The 25,453-nt window shown below is 39.2% G+C and overlaps 1 protein-coding gene and 1 pseudogene across 2 annotated transcripts in view; both read right to left on the bottom strand.

Moving 5' to 3' along the window:
* The window catches only part of TRIP4 (thyroid hormone receptor interactor 4), a 67,454-nt gene that overhangs the window by 32,803 nt on the left and 9,198 nt on the right, over positions 1 to 25,453 (bottom strand). Inside the window, exons 4-9 of one of the 2 annotated variants that reach the window (XM_060151683.1) lie at positions 21,227 to 21,439; positions 19,902 to 19,980; positions 17,112 to 17,241; positions 15,017 to 15,232; positions 10,962 to 11,088; positions 2,583 to 2,770 (exon numbers count right to left, since the gene is read on the bottom strand). In XM_060151683.1, coding sequence (XP_060007666.1) covers positions 2,583 to 2,770; positions 10,962 to 11,088; positions 15,017 to 15,232; positions 17,112 to 17,241; positions 19,902 to 19,980; positions 21,227 to 21,439 — 953 coding nt within the window. The remainder of the gene's footprint in view (positions 1 to 2,582; positions 2,771 to 10,961; positions 11,089 to 15,016; positions 15,233 to 17,111; positions 17,242 to 19,901; positions 19,981 to 21,226; positions 21,440 to 25,453) is intronic. The other variant, XM_060151694.1, reaches the window with a different exon arrangement.
* Positions 7,570 to 9,720, bottom strand: LOC132531664 (eukaryotic translation initiation factor 4B-like; annotated as a pseudogene).

Here is a 25,453-nt window from a genome sequence, read left to right as displayed (position 1 = left end):
AAATGTGGCAGAACCACCCACTTTCTTTCTGTGGGATTAGTGACTGTGGGCTGGATGCTGTTCATCCTGTTCTTTCCAGTGAGAAAATCTGGATAACACAGATCCAAAACAGGACGAGAGAAATGTAAACATTCAGATTCCCTCTGCAGAAAGCAAGCTGTTTAGTTTTCTACTTTGGAAAAGGAAGACACCTCAACTGCAGAGAACTGAAAGAGAAGAATAGACATCTGAGGGCCCAGGTGCCCTGGAGCAGAAGCAGATTCACATATACTTGTTGTAATGCCACTACATACATGGATTATGAAACACTTTGGAGGCAAAGAAAGAAAGCCTGACCTTGAAGAGGGGAGAAAAATGATAACACACCTTCACGAAGGAGGCAAATCTCAACTAACCATGGAAACCAACAAAGTAGAAATGATTGTTCCTAAATTCTGATAATAAATTTTCTTTCAGGAAATAGAGAAATGACTGAGGCTTACAAAGTAAGGGTGGAAAAAGCACTCTGAAAACCTGAACTCTAGTTCCATCTCTGCCACTAACTAGCTTTGTAATTCATAGCAAGCTCCTTTACCTTTGCCTGCTTAGGCGTTCAAGATTGTAATAATACTGGTCTGATCTACTTCAATACAGCTACTGCTTTGAAAACTGTAAAATTCTATTTAAATATAAATACATAAGGCATTATTATTGTTATGAGTTAGGACACTCCCAGGGATATAAAATTCTAAGAGATAAAATAAGAAGGAAAAAAGAGGTATCTGCATCCCCACATTCATTGCAGCATTATTTACAATAGCCAAAACATGGAGACCATGTAAATGTCCATCAATGAATGGATGGATAAAGAAAATGGATGAAGATTATTCAGCCATAAAAGAAAATGAAATCTTGCCATTTGCAGCAATATGGATCAACCTTGAAGTATTATGCTAAGTGAAATAAGTCAGAGAAAGATAAATACTTTATGATCTTACATGTGCAATCTGAAAAAAACAAACTCATAAATATGGAGAACAGACTGGATGAAGGTAGTCAAAAGATACAAACTTCTAATTATAAGATAAATCCTGGGGATGTAATGTACAGCACGGTGACTACAGTTAACAATACTGTATTGTATAGTTGAAAGTTGCTAAGAGAATAGATCTTAAAGGTTCTCATCACAAGAAACAAAAAATTTGTAACTATGCAAGGTGATGGATGTTTTGTTTTGTTTTGTCTGTTTGTTTTGCGGTACGCGGGCCTTGCACTGTTGTGGCCTCTCCCGTTGCAGAGCAACAGGCTCCGGACGCGCAGGCTCAGCGGCCATGGCTCACGGGCGCAGCCACTCCGCGGCATGTGGGATCTTCCCAGACCAGGGCACGAACCCGTGTCCCCTGCATCGGCAGGCGGACTCTCAACCACTGCACCACCAGGGAAGCCCAAGGTGATGGATGTTAACCAAATTTATTGTGGTGATCATTTTGCAATATATACATATATATGTAATCATTATGTTGTACACCCTGACGATGTTATATATCAATTATATCTCAATAAAACTGAGAAAACAAGGGAAAACGAACATGTAATAAGTGAAAGAAGAAAAACATAAACGTAAATATATATTATGACCTCATTATGTAACAATTTTCACAGGAAAAAGAATATAAATAAATACTCCAAAATGCTAACGGTAGCTGTTTCTAGGTGGTGGAATTATAGATGATCTTTCTTTTTCTAGCTGCTTTTCTGTATTTATCAATTTTCTATTTACATTTATAAAAGCAAAGGAAATAACTATTTTTTAAAAGTTGCATTGAGAAGAAACATATGAAACCATGGAATAGTAAGCTATTACCATCACTAACACGTACCACGACTTAACTTTATAATACCTCTACTTATCCCTCACTACTTCCCCCACTTTTTGCAGAAAAGGAATTTGTGGTAAGATAGCTTCTCAATATGGTTACTCAGATTAAAAGACAGATGTATAGATAGAAAAACAAAATCAGTTAGGCTGGTGTCTTCAAAAAACTAATAAATAGGCATAAAAACTTTGAATTTCCAATAGGATCAAACCATTAAGGTTGCTGAGTGATATATTATTGTACAAAGGCAAAGCCAAGAGAAGTTTTCTCAATAGACTTCCTTCCAAAGATGAAAAAACTTATGTTCTATTCTTTATTATGACTAGGATCCTTAGTCCTTCTAACCTCAGTTTTTTTAAAGCTATTCAGTAAAGAACAAGTCCATAACATGAATACATTGCTTAAAGTTCTATGCGCTGCAGAGTATTATAAATCATCGCTAGATTACTTTCATGGTAAGGTGTTACCTGCTATATTGGGTTGAGTAGCATCCGTCCCAAACTTATGTCCTCCCAGATGAATTTCAGTCCAAGTTTATGTAAAATCTTCCAAGATTCATTTCTGTCCTTACTATTTTTTTTTTTAATTTTTTATCTTTTGGCTGCACCGCATGGCATGCGGGATCTTAGTTCCCTGGTCAGGGATCGAACCCACACCCCCTGCAATGGAATTACGGAGTCTTAACCACTGGACCACCAGGGAAGTCCGCCTCATTTCTGCCCTTACCTTTTAATCCCTCTGACAAGCAGAGAAGCCCAAGGCTGATGCATAGAGAGGCACCAGCCACCATCAAAGCCTTCCTGAAATTCTTGGTCCTGGATTCGAAACTGATGCCGACATGAACTGAACTCTAGTCCTGATCCTGCTGAATGGAAAGCCTTCTTCTGTGAGGCTGCACCCGTCTGATCTATCCACTATACAGGAAAGAAACCAAACATATAATTTTGTCTGACAAGGGAAAAATCTGGGGTAGGTACACAAAATGAGATGAATTCTAATATTAATGAATCGTAGTGGAAACATTCTCATAGAAAAATGTATCCCATCTTTGTCTGAAACAGGGTCAAAAAACATACAGAAGGTATAAATTCAGTAGGAGTCCCAGGTATGATAACATGGTCGTCTTAAAGGATAGTTAGATAATGTTGAATTCTCCACACACAGCTTCCTAATTCCAGCAACAGTACAACCATCAGACCAAATAATTGGTCTGTAATTATTTCCACTTTAAAATGATTAATGATCCATATTGGACAATTTCCCAGTATAATTCTATCAGCCAAATGAAGGTTCAACATTTTGGTCCATACATTCTTCATGTGCTTAAGGGACAGGGTCACATACTGTTACCATGATAAAGCCAAACAGATGCTTTCGGGGGGCAGCAGTTCTGACTATTGGATGCATGAAGTATTCTCTTATCCTGAAATGAACAACTTGTCCCCCAAAAGACAGGATGAAGCACTACTGAAACAAGGCTCCCATCATGTAAAGAGAACACAAAATTACAGGGTACAAATAATTACAGGAGACTAAAGAGTCTTGGCAGTAGTTCAGTCAGAGAATGACAAAGGGTAACATTTCTTCCAGAGCAAGAAGACTGAGTGCTCTGAAAATTATTTTTTTTAAAAAAAGGCTCTATTAGGATGATGAGGTTTAGAGTTAGGTGAGTTAATTTTTTGATGTTTTATTTAATTATTTATAGGGAAAACAAAAATACTAGAATGGTAGTCTAGAGACTCCAAGCAATCATTTAACCCCTAAAGGTTTCAGTTTTCTCAACTGTAAAATGATGGAGTTGGACTAAATGAATCTCTAAGAATCTTTCTGCAATAAAATTTTATGACTGTAATCAATTGTTTCATAGCTTAAAAAAACCACACAAACATTTACTATTTAACTCAGTATATGTGAAAAGCATATAAAGTAGGGAGACATAAAATATAAAAAAGATATGGTTCTTGCTTTCAAGGAACTTATAATCCTACGAGAAGACAGACACATAAATAACTATCCAAAACATAAAGCAGATTTAAGTAAATACTACACAGGGATTTAAGTCCTTAAGCGGGAACACAGAGGCAGAACTGATCTATTATAGGGGAAATAGGTGATTTCATAAAACTGTTGGAGTATGAACAATCCTGAGGCCCAAATTGTCTGTTCTATCTCTATTACAGTTCTTGTTTATACTACCTGTTTTTCTACTTCACAGCTACTTTCCTAACTTAATCTTACTGTCTTTCAATAACACTATATTAGAGCCTGCTAACTAGTCTCATCTCCATTTTTAGCTTCTAAGTAACTCTCTACTGCCTTACTAACTGCAACACTAAATTGGGCCCTCATCATCTTCCCACTGTGCTACCTCAATAACCTGTTTTTTGGTCGCGTGGCATGTGTGATCTTAGTTCTCCGACCAGGGATCAAACCTGTGCCCCCTGCACTGGAAGCGTGGATTCTTAACCACTGGACCACCAGGGAAGTCCCTACTGCAATAATCTTCCTAGCAATTTCCCTGCTTCTGTCTTAGTCTTCCCTCTAATCCATTCTCTACACAGGCATGGAAGTCATGCCAATTGTCTGCTAAAGTTCTTCAAGGACTCTTCCTTGCCTACTGTAGAATAAAACTAAACTCCTTAGCATGAGACATAAGGACTTTCATGGTAAGATGTTACCTGCTATACTGGGTTGAGTAGCATCTGTCCCAAACTTATGTCCTCCCAGAACCTGTGAAATTGACCTTATTTGGAAACAGATGTAATCAAGTTAAGATAAAGTCATACTGGATTAGGGTGGACACCAATCCAGTGACTGATATCCATATAAAAGGAGAAAACACACAGAGACAAAGACATACAGGGAAAAAGTCCATGAAAAGACAAAGGCAGAGTAAAGTTACGCAGCTATAAACCACGGGATGCCTGGGGCCATCAGAACCTCAAAGAGGCAAGAAAGCGTTCTCCCATAGACATTCGGAGGGAGTATGGCCCTGCCAACACCTTGACTTCAGTGTTGAGAACTGTGAGAGAATACATTTGTTGTCTTAAGCCAACCAGCTGTGGTATTTTGTTATGGCTGCCCTAGGAAACTAATACACTTACTAGCGCAGTTTAATTTCTAACAGTACTTAATTACTTGTGGTTCTCCCAACCTACGATGCTCTCAAGCTGCTAAGCCTTTCTACATGTTATACCACCTACCTAGAATTCCCTCCCCAAATTTGTCTGCTTGGAAATTCCTATTCATCCCTTAAGTCTCCTCTCAAAAACCATTTCTTTTGTGACTACTCTGTGAGTTTATAATCTCTCTCCTAAACTCCTACTGTATCCATGACATGTGTCTATCATAGCAATTATCTTAAGGAACTGAAATTCTTTGTATTCAAACACATCTTCCCACTAAATTTGAAGTCCTTAAAAACTTTAAGGGCTCTTACCTTTTAATTTCCCAGCACCTAGCAAAGAACCTGGCATGTATACAGTGCTGAATGAGTATCTCCAGTCAAACTCCCTAAAGCACTGCTCTGATTGCATCTCTCTGCTCAAGAACATTCTATGATTCACATTTATTTGCAAAGTAAAAATGTGAAATCTTCCTAGCTAAACACTTAACTCTTTAGTGATCTGACTCTATCTACCTAACTACTCCATCTCATGATAATGCCTTTTAAAATTATTTATTTATTTTATTTTGAACTTTAAAGATCAGATTTGTTTGGAGAAAACAAAAAACCCCACAACCTAAAGGATGGGATTTTACATCTCAAGACCTCTTCCAGGTATGAAGTCTATAGATTACAAATCACTTTCGTAGAAGATATTTTTGTACAAATTTTACATGTATTGAGGAGTGGGTCATAAATGCCTGTTTGTTTTAACAGGGTGGCAGGGTAGAGGAATGGGGGGAAAAACAGCTTTTTTGGACACATCTATTTGGAAGGAGCAGACATGAAGAGAGCAAACCCTACTTTTGCATCATCTATAGCAAATGGTTTAAAAAAATACCCTCTCAACCTTGGGTATCTCTAAAAGCCACTTCCTAGCTACTAGGCACTCCAAGCCAATTATTTAAAGTTACTTCACTTGGTATGTCTTTTATGTCCACTGGGTAAATGATTATTATGCTCACTGCTGCAGCACTCATAAACCAACACCCCTGCATGGCTGGACAGGGTCTAACCTAGGACTGATGCGAGAGGAGACCAAGATGTCTTTTCTCGGCAGGTACCAATATTGCCCGTAAGGACACCATCTGTTGAGCTGACAGTACCAAGGTGCACATAAAAGCAAGCAAGTAAAGCTACTGTGTTGCAAGAGAAACCAGGACCTTGTGAAATTGTTCTTCTCCATTATCATTTATTCTCTCAAGGTATGCTAAAAAAAAAACAGAACCAAAAAAACCACACATTGGTCTAGGCCACATTATAAATCCAAACATTGGTGTGGGATTTCACTTGGAGATAAGGAAACTTTTGTTTTTTAAAAAGCTCCCCAAACCCCAATCAAGGTTGTAAGAAAGGCTCCCAATTTAACCAACCTCGCTTACCATCTAAGACTGGTAATTCTAAAGTTTTCTGAGGTGTCAAAGGTGTCAAAGTAGCAGGAGCATGAATGGCTGGAGGGAAGGAGTGAGTGTCAAAACATGAAGGAGCCAAGATTGGCTTGAGAAAAAGCAATGATGATTCCTCACTGAACAGCTCCCAGGGGCTCTAGAGAATGCTTAGGAGGTCAAGTATGTGACTTAAGCAGAAGCTGCCTGTGGGAAGGTAACAGGAAAGAGTAGCATGAGGAACATAAGACGATGACAAGAGTCTAAATTTTTAAAGCTTCAAGATTTCAACAGAATATGGATATATTTGAACTTTCAGAAGGGATAGTGTTTAAGAAAGGGTGAAACCATGACACATAAAAGACCTGGGAGGGGCTTCCCTGGTGGCGCAGTGGTTGAGAATCTGCCTGCTAACGCAGGGGACACAGGTTCGAGCCCTGGTCTGGGAGGATCCTACATGCCGCGGAGCAACTAGGCCCGTGAGCCACAACTACTGAGCCTGCGCGTCTGGAGCCTGTGCTCCGCAACAAGAGAGGCCGCGACAGTGAGAGGCCCGTGCACCGTGATGAAGAGCGGCCCCCGCTTGCCACAACTAGAGAAAGCCCTTCCACAGAAACGAAGACCCAACCCAGCAAAAATAAATAAATTAATTAATAAACTCCTACCCCCAACATCTTCTTTAAAAAAAAAAAAAAAAAAAGACCTGGGAATTCCCACAACCCCTAAGTGTTTCCTGCTCCAGGAGGTAAACGATTATGTGTTTACTGGAGGTCATACCATTTTCCCTATTACTGGTGCAAAATAATTCATCAAATCTCCAAGCTTCTTTTCAAACCATGATTTCCCCATTCATTTAGGTCACCAAACAGTCCTATTCTTCAGTGGCCTGTAGACTCACTCCCACCTAGCCCCCTGGGGGGTACAAATGAAGGAACTCCCCCATAGGCTGGCCCCAGTAACTCAGAATTAAATAAGAGGAGGGGCTGGCAGCCTCCTGGAAACTAAAACAACATAAGAGACTAAACCTACCTTGCCGAGGACGGAGAATTTATTCAGATAATGTTTGAGAATTCATGAATGCCGTAACTGGATGATAAGAATTAAAGGTAGAAACCTCACTTTCTACCTGCCTGCTGCCCAACCAGATTCAAGACACTGCATCACTATCACTGCCATTTTGCTAAACGGAGGCCCCTAGGCACTAATCACACAGGCAACTGCACGTGTCATAAAAACGCACCACAACTTTAAACGTACAGCATTAAAGGCTGTACGTCTCTCTCTGGCTACACTGGTGATTCTCCAGTTAGTTCAATACTTTAAAGGCTGCAGCAGCATGCAAAAGAATTTCATTTTGTTTCTTTTTTTAAAAAAAAAAAAGTTAAGAAAGGTCTCCAGGAGACGGTGAGTTTTATTTTGTCTTGTCTGGATGGAGGTTTGATTTGCTCTCGAATGTTCCAGGGTGGTGAGAGACTAGGAGAAAGCACAGAATGCAGAGGTCTATTCGGTGTAATCTTCTCCCTCATTTTCATCTTCACCATCAATGGCAAGAGCAGCATACTTGCTTGCAGAACTGAACTTAGAGGCTGGATTTTCTTCAGCTTTCTTTGGCTCAGGTGCAGATCTGGAGTCTTGATCCTTTTTGCCATCTTTCCTATCTGACTCCTTCCAGTGGTCTTTGTTCCCTCCATCTCTTGGACCACGGCTGGAATTTCCACTTTGGGCTTTTGGGGCACTCACCCCATCTACTTTATTTTCATCTTTCCTTACTGGTCCTTCCTCAGATGGTTGAGCTGGAACTACTTTCCCTCCACCACTTGTAGGGGACTGCTGCTCTGTGTCTGAGCTCTGAGATCAAGCAGGAGGGTTAGAACTTCGCTTCATCCAAGCATTCTCCTTTGGTGGAGGGGCTGGCATAACCTTTAGAGGCTGTTCGGATTTGGGAGGCTTAGAAGTTGGAGACTGACAGTCTTCCTCTTTATTGGGTGTTTCATTTTCTAGAGACTTCTCAGTCTCCTTCATGCATTTCTGCCAGATGTGGCTGAGGTCCCCATCTGTGATGACTCACTTCCTGTCCTCGACCGTTCCCGTTCCTGAGTTTCTTCACTTCGCCAGCTTGGGTGTCTCTCCCGAGGCCGTCGTTCTAGTTTTGGCTCATCCAGCTGACGCTGCGGTTTCTCCTATTCCTTCTGTAGCCGCTCTTCTACTTCTCGTTCTCTAGCAGCTGTGTCAACAGGCTTTGCCCCTCCAAAGATAGAGGCTGCTCGACTGGACTGGGACGTGCTAGCAGTGGAATCATTTTCCTCAGGAGTACTACGAGGCTTTAGGTTCAGTTTGGGTCTTTGGGGGGGACCTCTATCATCACACCTATAATCATCCCGAGAGTAATCATCTCTGGAGCTCCATGACCGGTCATCTCATCTGTCATATCTGTCTTCACAGCGGTCCCCGCCTCCTCTGTAGTCATCATCCCTACGGTACCCACTACCAAATGCTCTTCTGCCACTGCCTATCCTGGAATCGTAGCCTCTATCATAGTCTCTGCTGCCTTGGTCATTATAGCGATCTCAGCCCCCATATCAATCCATGTCCCGGCGTGGGCCATCAAGATAACTGTCCCGATACCCATCACGGTATCGGTCTGAATCATAACGATCTGGATACTTGTCTCCAAAGCTATCATCACCTCTTCTAGGTGGGTAGTCATCAAAGCTGTAGCAGGACGGACCCTCCAGTCTGTATCTGTTTTGTCAGAATCCCAATTTCTATCTCAGCCAAAAGAACGATCATCCCTGTCTTTATCCTGTGCTTGATCAACAACGTCCACTCCAATTCTCCTGTTACCTAGAGACTCTTCATTGAGGCTCAGGGCACTGAGCAAGGAATCCAGGTCCTCAAACTCAGCATAACCAAAACCTTTCAACCCTCAGGATCATTGGGTTCACGTGGTAAACGCACTGCACTGATATTTAATCCTCTAAAGAATTCCTTAATGGAGTCTTCTGTCACATCATAGGGCAGGTTCCCTAGAAAAGCAGTGTAGGGTGGTGATTTGGTCGATATTGGGTTCCCAAGCAGCCCATGGAGCAGTGGGCAGAATGGAACGGTCAATTGGAGGTGCCCTATACACATCATCATCATTACTATGCCAAGTGGTTGAAACATCTCCTTCTAGGTCCTCTGTTCCATCAGCCCACCTGACTGGTTTGGGGACATAGGTGCTTCCTTCACCAGTCCCTCTATCCTCAGCCAGGAAGTCTGTTACAGAGACAGTCTTCCCCTTCTTATTCTTCTTTTTTGCTGAGGCTGCCATGTTTCGAGAGGGAGAGAGAATGCAAAGGTTATTTATTTATTTGGTTGCTCCGGGACTTAGTTGCAGCAGGCTGGCTCTTTAGTTGCAGCTCGAGGGCTCCTTAGTTGTGGCTTGCTGGCTCCTTAGTTGCGGCACGTTGTCTCCTTAGTTGTGGCATGCACACTCTTAGTTGCAGCATCCATGTGGGATCTAGTTCCCTGAGTAGGGATCGAACCTGGGCCCCCTGCATTGGGAGTGTGGAGTCTTAACCACTTCGCCACCAAGGAAATCCCGATAATCCTTTTTATGAGTACTATCTTGGTAGTCTAAATTCACTATTCCCTATGTAGTTGATCCTTGAGCAACATGGGTTTGAGCTGTGTGGGTCCATTTATAAGTGGATTTTTTTCAATAGTAAATACTACAGAACTACATGATCAGCAGTTGGTTGAATCTGTAGATGTGGAACCTACTGTGGATGTGGAACTGCTTTACAGAGGGCCAGCTGTAATTAATACACAGATTTTCGACTAGGCAGAGGGCCAGTGCTCCCAACCCTCCCTTGCACTGTTTAACTGCATATATGTATATACGTGTTTGTGTGTGTATCCCACACCTTATTCCTATAGTTAATTCTGATTGGAATTTTTTTTCCCACCATCCCAAAAACCATTTTCTGGGATACCTACTTTTAAGGAATGCCAGCTTCCCTATAAAAGCCTCTTTCATTCCTCTCAACTGTCTTTCCCTCCTTTGGGTTTCCACTGTAATTTATTTATATTTCTATTAATATTAGAGCTGCCTATGTAATCTTTTCCTCTACTAGTCTATGCATTCTTTGAGGATAGAAGCAGTGTCTGGTTGATCACTTACTTCCGTGATTATACATATTAGATGCTCAATGTACCTGATGGCAAAATGAATGACAACAATGAGTAAGTGAATTAACGTATTAATTTAAAACACCACACTATGGGACTACCCACATTCTATAAAAGATAGAGAAAGAACATTAACAAGAGGACCACGGGATTATTGTTTAAAATCTCTATAGTACTTAACAAAACCTTCTCTTGGGAAGTGCTCAAATGATAACTTGTCACAAGTGCTGCAAAAAACCTGGAAAAATTGGGTCAGAGTATAAGATGGGTAGGAGTATTGAGAGAGCAGACTGGTATCTACAGCCTATGAAACAGGCACATTTGAAAGGAGAAATATCTGGGCCCAAACTTTTCCCATCATCAGAGCAAAGGTCCACTAACCTGGGGAGGCGACTGGTACAGGTTGGGATTCACCAGAAGTCCTAAAGGCTCTTCAGAAGATCTATCCAATTTGGTCGGTGGTTGGTTCAAGGTTCCATTGGCAATGGCATGTATTGCCTCATCTAGTCTGTGATAAGAAACAAAAGGATGCAATAATTGGTAATGTCCTATGCTCAGAATATCTTTATTTAGCACACACATAAAACTCTTCAACAGTAATAAAACTTGACACTCAAAGAGGGGTCCATGGATGACCTTCCCTGCTCCCCCTACCAACTTCCCCTTCTCTTCGCTCCAAGAACCCTAAGGAGTAGGAGTTGGTAGAAGTTCCAGAACACTAAGAAAATAGGTAGGGCACAAGACACTCATTCACCTCTTTAACAAGATTATTAGAAATGCCAAGATTAGAAAAGGTGCCTAGAAACAGTCTGACTCATAGAAGAGTATTCTATGGCAGCCTATTTCTCAACACCTTCAATTATTCTTCTGCCCACTCAGCAGTCCCTCTCCACTCTTCCACGCTGATCTGAAGTCTATCCTTGCTTCACTGCCCAAAACTTCTAAGGAGGCCCTATACCAGCCCAGTACAAAAGTACTTATTCCTTTCTCTGAAGTCCTGTAGCACTTACTATTTAAACAGTCATCAAATATACCCAATGTTATCCAGCGTCTATGGTGTTTGCTATGGATATTTGGCTCTCAACTATAGAAGAATGTGATGATTTCATTTAAAGATTATGGAACTAACCCTACTGGTTAGTAAGAGATCATAGGTCTTGCAGGAACCATATCTTATTCTGCTCTACAGCTCTTCATTACTTGCTGCTGTACTCCATGTCCCTGACAGATGCTTGACAAATGTTTGTGGATGATGATTCTAAAGCACGATATAATGAAAAGCTTCTACTAGTAGGAAAGGCTGAACCTGACCTTGAATACAATTAAAGAGATATTTGTTAGGAACCTCTTATACACAAGGCAACTTAAAAGGAGAGGAGGACAGGGCTCCTGCCTTCAGGAAGCTTTAAATCTAAGTGGCAGGTTTAAGACAGCTATAAAGATGATAAACAAAACAGGAAGGATGCAATTATTACTGTAAGATAGATACAATCCATTTGGTGGTTATTATCCCATCATCCCATGTGTTGTACCAAGTACATTCAAAGGGGAGGTAGATATCTGAAAGGCAAAGATGGGAGGATGGATATCCAAAGTAAGGAAAAAGCAGAAACAAAGGCATGAACCAAAAAACAAAACAAAACAAGAACTTGAGGTAAGAGGCAAGTCTAAAATAGGATGGGGGGCTTCCCTGGTGGTGCAGTGGTTGAGAGTCCGCCTGCCAATGCAGAGGACACGGGTTCGTGCCCCGGTGCGGGAAGATCCCACATGCCGCGGAGTGGCTGGGCCTGTGAGCCATGGCCATTGAGCCTGCGCGTCCGGAGCCTGTGCTCCGCCACGGGAGAGGCCACAACAGTGAGAGGCCACATACCGCATATAAATAAATAAATAAATAAATAAATAAATAAATAAATAAAATAGGATGGGGATGATGGAATCTAAAGGAAGGAAATAGATTTGAGACCTAGTACACTGGTTAAGTATATCTAGAACTCTAGAATCTATGAAAGAAATAGTATAAATAGCTAATCAATATATTTTTAGAATGCTCAGACTTACTGGCACACAAGCAAAGCAAAGCAAAAAAAAGTGAATAAAAATTATGATGAAATAACATTTTTCCTGTATCAGAATGGCAAATGTATTTTTTTAATTGTTGAGAAAGAGATGAAGAAACTAGCATCTAGGCACCTGGTGTCAAAAAGTCAAAAAATATGCACAATTTAAATTTTGAGATACTGTCCAATTTCACTTCTAAAAGGCTGTACCATTTTTTATTGAACATAAAAATGATTTTTCTTACACATAAAAATGATTTTTCTTACTATAAAAGCAATCAATGTTTATTATAGAAAAACTAGAAAATGCAAATTAATAGAAAGAAAATGAAAAATTTGTAAACCCATCACCCAGAAATAATTTTATTTTTTCTTTATATCTGTGTAGCATATATATAATAGTTAAAAACAAATTAATTATTTTGAAGCTAGTGGTAGAATTTGTTTTAGGGAGAGAATAACCTCTGGTTAGGAAAATTCTGTGATGGATTTGCCACAAATGAAAGAGAAAGACCGAGGACTGGACCGCGTAGAAAGCATTACTGTGTTCACCAATATCCAGTTTTCTGTGTGTGTGTGTGTGTGTGTGTGTGTGTGTGTGTGAGAGAGAGAGACAGAGACAGAGACAGAGACAGAGAGACAGAGAGATAGGTATGCCATTTCCAAAACGTGGAGTGAGATCTCCACGTGCTTTCTTTTCAGTACTGTGCTAGAGCCAATATGTGTATCTTTTCTCAACTCTGTTCAGTGACTTCATGTTGGTAACTTGAAATTGGCCATGATGTAAATTTTTTTCAATAAACTTTATTTTTTAGAGCAGCTTTAGGTTCACAGCAAATCTGAATGGAAGGTTCAGAGACTTCCCATTTACCTCCTGCCCTCACATATGCACAGCCTCCCCCATCATCAGCTATCCCTCACTAGAGAGGTACATTTGTTATAATTAATCAATCTATATTGACACATCAGGATCACCAAAATCCATAGTTTCCATTTGGGTTCACTCTTGGTGTTGAGACTTGAACATTTTAATATTCCCGTCCTTAGTAAGAGGGCATATCCATTTTCCTACACTCAAAGATTATGCAATATTATAAATTATAAATTTCAGACAATTTAATGATATTGTTTCAAAATGTGCATTTCCCTGATAAATAGCTGAGCATCTTTTCAAATGTTTATTGGCTATTTGTATTTCCTCACCTGTAAATTGTCTGTTCTTAGCCTTTGCCCATTTTTCTACTGGATGTGTCTTTTTAACTTGCAGCTCTTTATATACTATGGATATTGCTCTTTTGAACTGTTAAAACCGTTTAAAATGTTTTCTCTCAGTATTGTACTTCTTTATTTGATTTAAAATACCTTTGTCTTTTTGACTTCTGGGTTTTGTATCTTGCTCAGAAAGAACTTTATCATACCAAGACATTAACTATATTCTCCTAAATTTCTACTATTCTATTTCTTTCTGATCCTTTTATTTCTTTTGCATTTAACTCTTACTTTTCTTCTCTTTTTTCTTTTTTTTTGGCCACACCACTTGGCTTGCAGGATCTTACTTTCCCAACCAGGGATCAAAACCAGGGCCCCAGCAGTGGAAGCTTAGAGTCCTAACCACTAGACTGCCAGGAAATTCCCTTGCACGTAACATACATACATACATACATTTATTTATTTATTTCTCATTGTGGTGGCTTCTCCTCTTGTGGAGCACAGGCTCTAGGCACATGGGCTTTAGTAGTTGTGGCATGCTGGCTCAGTAGTTGTGGCTCGCGGGCTCTAGAGCGCAGGTTCAGTAGTTGTGGCGCATGGGCTTCGCTGCTCCGCGGCATGTGGGATCTTCCAGAACCAGGGATCAAACCTGTGTCCCCTGCATTGGCAGGCGGATTCTTAACCACTGCACCACCAGGGAAGTCCCTACATTTAACTCTTTAGTCAAACTTATTCTCACAGTATGCTCTGAGGTAGAGATCTAATGTAGATTTTTTTTCAAAGCTGATGGACCATCATTTATTTAATCCTTCCCTTACTGTTTAGAAAAGTTTTACACAACTATAGACACACACCCATACACACACAATGCAGACGCATGGGTCTCTTCCCAGATTCTATTATATGTCATTCATCTATTCCTGTGCCCAAACTGTACCTCACTGTTTTAAAAACAGTTTTTTATAAAACTGCAGTAGTTATCTAGTAGGTCAAGTGGCTCTCACTGTTCAATTCCAAAATTTTCTTAGCTACTATTCCATGTTTCTACTCCAAATGAATATGTTGCTCTAAAAATTAACAAAAATAACAGACTCGTTAAAGAGGGGGGGCAAATCCTTTACAGTTAAACTGCCCCCTTCTTTCAGATCCTTTCTGGTGTTGTCCACTTACTTGCTGTGATACTCAGTTAGAGGATTTTCATCTTCCATGATCTTCCTGCCTGCAAAGTCAATGGTGATCTTCTTTGAGAGCCGAGAGGCATGTCGAAATTCTCTCAGCTCCTCCTCTCGCTTCTGTAGGGCTTCCCGTTCAATTTTGGACAACCACTGGTTAGAATCACTGGCAAAGTAATCTGACTCATCATCAATGACATGGGTCCTTCGAATGCTAAGGAAAAAAAAAAGAACACATGGCAGTTAGGTCACATGTTGACAAACAGGGACTTGATTACTGGGAAGCTGTTTCAAGTAGCTCACTCTTCTGCTGTCCTGAAGGTTATTATCTCAAATATAGATGCTCAAGAATGTTCCAAAACTAGGTCAAACTCTGCCTGATTTCCAGCTTCTGCGTATACCTTATTCCCACTGCAGACTCAGCTCAGCTCTTAGAATGAATCTCACCCTTGGGGAGGAAAAGACACAGCACCAAAATCTATTGTCCTCCTATTTTCTTACTAGTCCAGCCCTCACCTTCTTATAACTGGGCTTATGTCTGATTTTGCCGCATCTGAGTTCATGTCTTGGCAACTTACTCAATATCCTAGTCCTTCTACAATTGGGACCTAGACTATTCCTGCTAGGCCCAATTGCTGCTATTTCCCTTAGAAACTGGAGTTCCATCCTGGATTCTCAGTCCTATAAGCTTATTCTTAGGATATCTTTAATACTCTACTACTATATGTCAGTTTTCACCACCTCCCCCATCCCCACCCCAACCCTATCCCCAGTCCCTCATTTAACATATTTACAAGGGCCAAGTTCCAAGATATGACAATCAGGCCTATTTCTAAGATCTAAGAAATTAACAACTAGAAGGAATCTTGATGATCCAACTCTCTCCTTCTACAGATACTAAACCTGGGCCTCAAAGAAGTTAAGTGACTACGCCAAAATCATAAATCAGTCTCAACTGCATAATTAATAATTAGTATGATATATTCAGGCATAGGGAAATACTGAAATCAGATTCAGATTTCATTCTTTCAGGACTCAGCTGGAATTATAAAAGTTTTAAAGTGGACTAAGAGTGGTACTATACACAAACCTACATAATGAAATTGGCGTCCTTAGAAACTCACCAGCATAAGGGCAACAATGCCAATAGGGAGAGACCCTTTTCCAGTTTCTGTTTATCAAAAAATGTACTCTATTTCTAATGATAAGTTTCACTAAGGATAAAAGTGATATTTAAGGATGAAGAGCAAATATTAGTCACAAACCTTGTGATGGGCTTATTAACGAAGAGCTTTCAAAGTATATCTCATGTATTCACAGCAAATGATTTGAAAGCAGCAGGTGTGTCTAACCAAAGGATTATAATGCTAGGAATAGACATATTCAGTTACCACAGTAAGAGATGCAGGGTCTTTCTAAGGATTCTCACATGGCCACTTGAGAAGTGAGCATGCAAGTCCTATTTAAACATTCTTTACCACTAATTGGTCTTCAATACATATTTTTTCCAGAAGAAGAAAAAAATGAAAGAGAAAAAAATAAAAAACAGAACTAACAAATCCATAAATCTGTCTCCTAAAGAGAGGTGAGTGGGCTCAATGACAAAAGTGTAGAGTGTAAAACGCAGTTTAGGGACATTATTGAATCAGAAAACAAATTTAGTGTCAAAGGAAAAAGGGAGGATAAATCATGTCTTCCCATGAGGTGGTGTTAACACTCTCCCAGAGAGAGTTTCTTATGAAGTATCCAGAGGCCCCCCAACAGTTTGCACATGGTAGGCACTCTAACATATGCTGACTGAATAAATGATGGTTTCAAGTAAAACAAGTGGGGAACTGTGTCAACCCAAATCAACTTTCCATGGAGTACACTAGCATTTGCCAAGAAGCAAAAAATATTGCAGGGTAGGATCCTCTCGGTGGGAGCCTATCTTATTCAGACATGATTCAAAAACAAGCTGTAGACCTCCTCCACAGAGCATCTGGCTCTTCTTTTGTTGTAAACACTTTCATAGTCCACCCTAAGACGGTATCAAGGGCCAAAATAATGGACTACTCTATTTCTTAGCATTTTTTATTTTAACCACATCATACCTAGTTCTGTCAAACTCTAACAGTTTGTCTTTATGCTTGATAGCTTTCTCCAGACCAGATTTAAATCGCAATTCTTGATGACGAAGAAGGTCCTTGGTAGAGATGTCCACTTTTCCAGAATTCTCTGTCCCTGAAATTCAATAAGGAAATCAAATGGTGTCAGTGAATCATACCAATTAGTTGTATCGCTGTGCAGCAAAGAACAAAATATCAGTAGATCTGGCTGTGCCCCTAATGACTGACAGCCTTCATTTCAATGGAAAACAAACAGGTACACAGGCCAGGCTTTACTTGTCAGGCATCAAGCAGCGCTTGAAACATAATACATTCTCAATAAATGTTAAGGATCCACTTCTTCCCTTATGGAAATGTGGATCACTAAGGGTAACAAACTGTTTAACAACACAATATAAAAATGCCTTATAAGAAAAACTTTATTGAGTAGGGCTAAATATCACCTTTGAACATACTTTTATATATCAAAGCTAAGAACTAAATAATAAAAGGAAAAAAGAGAAGAAATTGCACAGAGGGACAGAAATGAATAACGAGAACTTATCAGATGCTAAGGCACTTCATACGTACTATAGTACTTAATTCTCACTATAACCCTGTAAGACAGTTTATATTATCTTTATTTTACAGATAAAGAAACTGAAATTCAGAGACATTAGTAAATTTACTGAGTTCAGTAAGTCAGAAATTAAAAGGTAGAAACAAAATTTAAAGTTAGGTCTGTCTGGACTTCCCTGGTGGTGCAGTGGTTAAGAATCCGCCTGCCAATGCAGGGGACACGGGTTCGAGCCCTGGTCCGGGAAGATCCCACATGCTGCAGAGCAACTAAGTCCGTGCTCCACAACTACTGAGCCTGCACTCTAGAGCCTGTGAGCCACAACTACTGAGCCCACGTGCCACAACTACTGAAGCCCGCATGCCTGGAGCCCACGCTCCGCAACAAGAGAAGCCACCACAATGAGAAGCCCACACACTGGAACGAAGAGTAGCCCCCGCTCGTCACAACTAGAGAAAGCCCACATGCGGCAACAAACACCCAACGCAGCCAAAAATAAATAAATAAATAAATAAATTTAAAATAAAATAAAATAAAATAAAGTTAGGTCTGTCTAACTCTAAAGCCCACATTCATTCCTCGGCCCATGTGTTATCTTCCTTTGTGACAACATACCATAAATCTATATATCCCAGAAAAGATAGCCATAAATTATGATAGAACCAAGATCTAAAATGTGTTAGGAAAACAACTAAGCTATAATGAAGGCTGACCTTTCCCTACACCTAAAACTCTAGGCTATTTAAAGTCCTAAAAAGAAAAAAAGTCCTGTCAAATCTTTCTTTTAAAATTAAAAAAAAAAGAGGTTGATTCTTGTGTTCTGAATATAAGAAAAGCACTGAGAACTACCTTTTCTCATAATAACGACCCTAGAAAAATCCAAATGGAAAAAAGATGGAGACATGTTCTACCTCATTAATAATAATAATAATAAATTACGACTATAAAAATAAAATAACATGAAATGTCAAAACTCAATAGTGATAGGTTTTGGGGTAAAATACTAATATTGTTGTAGACTAGTAAAATATTTTGGTAAAGTAATATGGCAAATACATCTTAAGTGTCAAAAATGATAATATTCTTTGACTCAGTAATCCCATTCCTAGGAATTTATCCCAAGGAAATAAATCAAAGATATAATATTAACAAAGTTGACCACTTGTGGTATTATTTATAATTCGGAAAGAGTCAAAATATCCAGTAATGAGGAAATAGATAATCAATTATAATAAATAAATTTAATGACTATTTTTAAGCACTAAAAATTACAAATATGAAGAATATATGGCAACATAAACAATAATTATAAAACAGTTAAAAAAGGAAAAACGTAAAATTCTATATATACTAGGATTGCTACTTCATAATACCAACCAATCTATCTATATTTAAAAAACAACTATGAATTAAAGCAGGAACAAAATATTTGCACAAATGGAAAGTAATGAGTATATTGTTTTCCCTTTAAAAATGTCCTTAACTATTTTTGTCATGCTTTTTTTAACTATAAAAAACTTTGAAGAGTTGCAAAAAAATTAAGAGTTCCTGTATACCTTTCATTCATCTTCCCTTGTTAGTATCTTATCTCACATAACCATAGTACAATTATCAAAAGTAAGAAATTAACAATAGTACAATACCATTAACTATATTACAGACTTTATTTGGATTTCAACTTTTTTTCCACTAATATTATTTTTCTGTTTAGGGATCCGATTCAAGATCCTATAACGCAATTAGTTGTAGTGTCTCCTTAGTCTCCTCCAAACCGTTACGATTCTTCAGTCTTTCCTTGTCTTTCATGATCTAGCACATCTCCAATTCTTAAAACTTTCACCCAATAATTTTAGCATCTACTGGTGGATCTTGCCTGTAGCAATTACTATCAATACTACTGTGGTGTTGACATGGTAATTTTCTGTTACCATAATTCCTTCACTTTATTAATTGGAATTCTATAAGAGCAGTTCCTTCTCTCCCATTTATTCATTTATTCAGTTACTTCATGACATTAATTTTATTCTTTGGGTTATAATCCAATAGTATTATTATTAGTTTTTTTGCTCAATGTTAGGTGGTTTTAATAAGAACTTAAAAAAAAAAAACGAGTAAATAAATCGCATCTTACATACCAGGATACAAGTAAGAGAAACAATCACAGATACAACAAAATGTATCCATAACTACAGTGACCCAATTAGAAGACTGCTGCCTACCTGACATGAGCTTCTTCAGCAGTTTCTGGCTCTTGTTTGAGTCACGCTGTAAAATATCCTGTTCTTCACGAGTACATACCTATTAAGTAATAAGAGTAAGACACATGATCCAATAGTCAAATGATAGTGTTTGCTTGATATACTTAAAAAGTAACCTCAAATTACACATTAGATATGGCAATAAAATAGACTGTCAGTGTTTTTTAATCCAGACAAGTATACCAAAAAAATATATACCCAAATGAGTTTTGCCCTAGTCTCTTTCCATTTCTCCCTTCTTTTATGAACCATACAAAAAACTGATACCACTACAAGTCTCCCTGAATGACAGTTAAAAAAAAAAATCTAACCTATTTTCAAAAGATAAAGATTTGCCACCACTGAGAATACTGAAAACATATACAAGACTTTTTTTTATAGCCTTCCAGTTCTAATTGTGAAATCCAAGTCTTACAAGAGAATTGCTAAGCAAGTGTCTTATTTATTTATGTATTTATTTTTGGCTGCGCCATGCGGCACGCAGAATCTTAGCTCCCTGACCAGGGATTGAACCCATGCCCCCTGCAATGGAAGCAGGGAGTCTTAGCCACTGGACAGCCAGGGAAGTCCCACAAGTGTCTTATTAAAAAGAGCCAGAAAAAGAAGCAGTGAAAACTGCCCGTGTACGACAAAAAAAAAAAAAAAAAAAAAAAGGTGTTCTGGAAAAAGAAGCTATAGACTTGAGGATTACATTACAGTGGCTCTGTAACTCTAGGAATATGAGCCACATCTGAAGACTGACAAAAATTTTTGACATTTCAGGCCCTAAAGTTTTCTTGAATTGAACTTAATCTGACACAAGACTTAGATCCCTCAACAAGGTATGTTCTCAAAACCTTCTCACAAATAGGCCTCAGTTCTAGGATATCTACTTGGGTTTTTTTTTTTTTTTTGTACGCGGGCCTCACTGCTGTGGCCTCTCCCGTTGCGGAGCACAGGCTCCAGACGCGCAGGCTCAGCGGCCATGGCTCACGGGCCCAGCTGCTCCGCGGCATGTGGGATCTTCCCAGACCGGGGCATGAACCCGTGTCCCCTGCATCAGCAGGCGGACTCTCAACCACTGCGCCACCAGGGAAGACCTCAACTTGGGTTTTTGACTAAATTTTACCGGTGGCACAACAATGTAAATCAACTATACTTCAATAAAAACAATAAAATTAAAAAAAAAAAGAATTTACTGGACACCTTAGGGAAGAAATTTACTAAGAAAAAGAGAAATTACTAGGGGTGTGAATGTCCCTATGTATAAAACTGAAGAGTAGTAAAATAGGAAAGAAACAATTTACCAGAGTACCACAGAATAAGCAGGGGCCGGAACCCTCTTGTTCACAGACAATACGCCCACAGATCAGACAGTTATTGATCAGCTTATGCTTCTGGCCCAGGCAATCACAAGTGTGGCGACCAGGGATCAGGACTGCAAGCTTGTCCTGTCCCTCTTTTGTATATAAACTGACAAACTTCGTCTTCTTCTTTAAGGAGCTGCTGTTCTCTTGTGCCTGATCGTACAAAGATATCAGAAATAACATCAAATAATTAATGACAATGAAAACAGTCAAGAGAGAAAAACCTCAGTTCTGTTCAATAATAACTTACACCCTACCCAGCAACCATGAAAGAAGGAAGTAGGAAAAATACAAATGAGTTATAATCAAGGGTCTAAGTAAAGATTATGCCCTAGAAAAACTAGCTAATATACTCTGCTTTTTCTGCTAGTAGCTGTCAGCCCTGGTGGAAGGTAAATGTAGCAATAAAAGCTGTTTATGTGACATATTTATGTATAGCTAAATTGGAGATCATAGAAAACAAAAATGCCTCTAAAAGCAGATGATATTCACAGATCTGGAAATAAGAACAATCAGTAAAGTAAGAAAAATCTATAAAAAATTGACTCAATAAGAAAAAGACAGATAACACAGTGGAAAAATGGGCAAAGGACCTAAACAGGAACTTCATAAAAGAAGATATCCAAACAGCCAACAGATACATGAAAAGGTGCTCAACTTCATCAGTCATCAAGATAATATAAAATAAAACCAGTGTAATACCATTGCACACCAACCAGAATAGCTAAATTGAAAAGACAGAAAATACAGAGTGTTGGCAAGGATATAGAACAATTAGAACTCTCACACACCGTTCGTGGGAGTGTAAACTGGTATCTACTAAAGCTGAGCATATGTATATCCTGTGACCCAGCAATTCACCTCTTGGACATATACTCAAAAGAAATGAGTAAATATGTTCAACAAAAGACATATACAAGAACATTCACTGCAGCATTAGAATTGGAAAACTACCCAAAAGTTCAACAGTAGATTGAATATTCACTTGACAGAATCCTATATAGCAATGAGATAAACCATGTGACACAAAAGAGTATATACTATTTAACTCCATTTATACAAAGTTCATAAGCAGGCAAAATTAATCTATGATGTTCAAAGTCAAAATGGTGTTTTCCCTTGGGAGGGTTGTCATTGTGGGGCACATGGGAGTTTTTTAGAGGAATGGTAATGTTTTATTTCTGGCTATACAGGTATGGTCAGTTTGTGAAAATTCATTTATTCACTTCTGTATGTATGTTATAAAATAAAAACTTTAAAAAGAGAACTATATCAGCCTCTGCCTTAGTCCACTCTGGCTGCTGTAACAAAATATCACAGACTAGGCAGCTTATAAACAACAGAAACTTATTTCTTATAGCTCTGGAGGCTGAAGTCCAGGTTCAGGGTGCAAGCATGGTTGGGCAAGGGCCCTCTTCCAGGTCACAGAAATTACTTCTTTGTTATTTCTTATAGCTCTGGAGGCTGAAGTCCAGGTTCAGGGTGCAAGCATGGTTGGGCAAGGGCCCTCTTCCAGGTCACAGAAATTACTTCTTTGTTGTATGTGGCAAAAGGGGTTAGGGACTGTGAGGTCTCTTTTATAAGAGCACTAACCCCATTCATGAGGACTCCACCCCCATGACATAAGAACCTCCCAAAGGTCCCACTTCCTAATTCACACTGGGCATTAGCATTTTAAGGTATGAATTCTGAGTGGTACACAAACATTCAGACCACAGCAGCTTTTGACACTTAAGGTGCATAGATGCCCCTCCTCTGGTGTAGTCCTACTTTCCCTTTAAATTGAGAGTTTCTCAATCATTTCCAGAGACTGAAGTTTCAAAGAAAAATCTCAGGAGTCCTAGTGGATAGGAGAGTTATAACAATGAAGGTAACAATTCTTTGGTTACTATAAAGAGAGGTAACACGCCCTAATGTCCAAAGCCAAAACTTGAGATATACAGACAGTATCAAATAAGTCAACGGAGGTAAATGTTAAAATCTAAGACAAGTGCTAAGGATGTTATCTAATTCTAGTAGGTAGCCATTTTTCAAACTGGTCAATTATACCTTTGCTCTCAAGGATGTTTGTGAGGGGAAGACTAAAATCTCTAAGCAGAAACTTCTATCTCACTCCCTTTAAAGTATCCAGTTACATTAAAATAACACATTTGAGGGATTGAGGGCTGTGCTTTGATTAGGTCTTTTATCCATAACAGGCAGCAAGTATTTATTGAGAAGGAGGAAAGACAGAGTAATAGAGGAGAGAAGGGGAGAACAGGGCAAGCCAGAAAATTCATAACATATCACTCCTCTGCCTAAAACCATTCAGAGGGGTGGGGAGGAGGGGTTAAATAATTAAAAAACAAAATACGAAAAACAAAACCACTCACTGTCTTCCCATTGTGCTTAAAATTTAATCCAAGCTACTTATAATGACCTATAAAGCCTTACATATGGCCCTCAGGTGCTCTCTAGCCTCATCTACATATCATTCTTCCCCTGTCCACTATGCTCCAGCCACACAGGGCTTTTGATACTTCTGAGAACACTTTTCTCCATCTTCCCTTTGCACTTGTTATTCCCTCTTTCTGCATTGTTCCCAGCCCATCTCTTTACATACTGGTTCCTTTTCATTGTTCAGGTCTTAGCTGTAATTTCACTCCCTCAGAAAGGCTTTCCCTGAATATCCTACCTACATTAGCTCCCACCCTTCCAATAACTGCCTATCACACTGCCCTTTTAATTTCTTTCATGTTAGTTTTCACAATATATAATTACTTTAAAAAAATTTCTTTGACTATCTTTTCTACCTCTCCTCTGAACCACTAAAATGTAAACTCTAGGAGGGCAAGAAACCTTAATGAGTCTTGTTTATTGCTATATCTCAAATGCCTAAATCAGTTCTTGACACACAACAGACACACAATAAAAACTTCTGAATAACCAAATGAATTGCCTGAGAAAATTGAAGACAGATTTAAGATTTACTTACATGTCCAAAAATGGAACTGGACATACAGTTTGACCATCATTTTTCATGGTTCCCGATCTTCAAATTCACCTACTTGCTAATATTTATTTGTAACCCCCAAATCAATACTCCAGGTGCTTTCACAGGCATTCATGGACACGCACAGAATGGCAAAACATTTGAGTCACCAAATGCACACATTTCCAGCTAAGTTTGAGCAATGCAGTGATCTGCCTTCTTGCTTCAGCTCTCATACTGCAAACAAGTATCCTAAGTCTATTTAGTGCCATTTCTTTGCATTTCTGTGCTTTTTGTTGGTAATCTCACCATTTAATATGGCCCCCATGCATAATAGGAAGCGCTATCTAATGTTCCTAAGCACAAGAGGCTGTACCTTATATGGAAAATAGGTATATTACATGAAAGGATGCCCAACATCGTTAATTATCAGAGAAATGTAAATTAAAATCACAATGAGATATCACCTCACACCTCTCAGAATGGCTATCATGAAAAATACCACAAATTAAAAATGTTGGTGAAAATGTGGAAAAAAGGGAACCCTCATACACTGCTGGTGGGAGTGTTAACTTGGTATCATCACTGTGGAAAACAGTATGGAGGGGCTTCCCTGGTGGTGCAGTGGTTAAGAATCCACCTGCCAATGCAGGGGGCATGGGTTCGAGCCCTGGTCCAGGAAGATCCCACATGCCGCAGAACAACTAAACCTGTGCACTACAACTACTGAGCCTGTGCTCTAGAGCCTGCGAGCCACAACTACTGAGCCTGCAAGCCACAACTACTAAAGCCCGCGTGCCTAGAGCCCATGCTCTGCAATGACAAGCCACCGCAATAAGAAGCCTGTGCACTGCAACGAAGAGTAGCCCCAGGTCACCACAACTAGAGAAGGCCTGCACACAGCAACAGACTCAACACAGCCTAAAATAAATTAATTAAAAAAGAAAACAGTATGGAGGTTTCTCAAAAAACTAAAAGTAGAACTACCATATGACCCAGCAATTCCACTCTTGGGTATATAGCCCAAAAAAATGAAAACATTAACTTGAAAAGATACATATACCCAATGTTCATATCAACATTATTTACAATTGCCAAGATATGGAAGCAACCTAAGTGTCCATCAACAGATAAATGGATAAAGATGTGGTATATATACACAATGGAATACTATTCAGTCATAAAAAGAATGAAAA

The sequence above is a fragment of the Lagenorhynchus albirostris genome, chromosome 1, assembly GCF_949774975.1.
Source record: "Lagenorhynchus albirostris chromosome 1, mLagAlb1.1, whole genome shotgun sequence".
Taxonomy (NCBI): domain Eukaryota; kingdom Metazoa; phylum Chordata; class Mammalia; order Artiodactyla; family Delphinidae; genus Lagenorhynchus; species Lagenorhynchus albirostris.
This window is presented reverse-complemented; position numbering and strand designations above follow the sequence as displayed.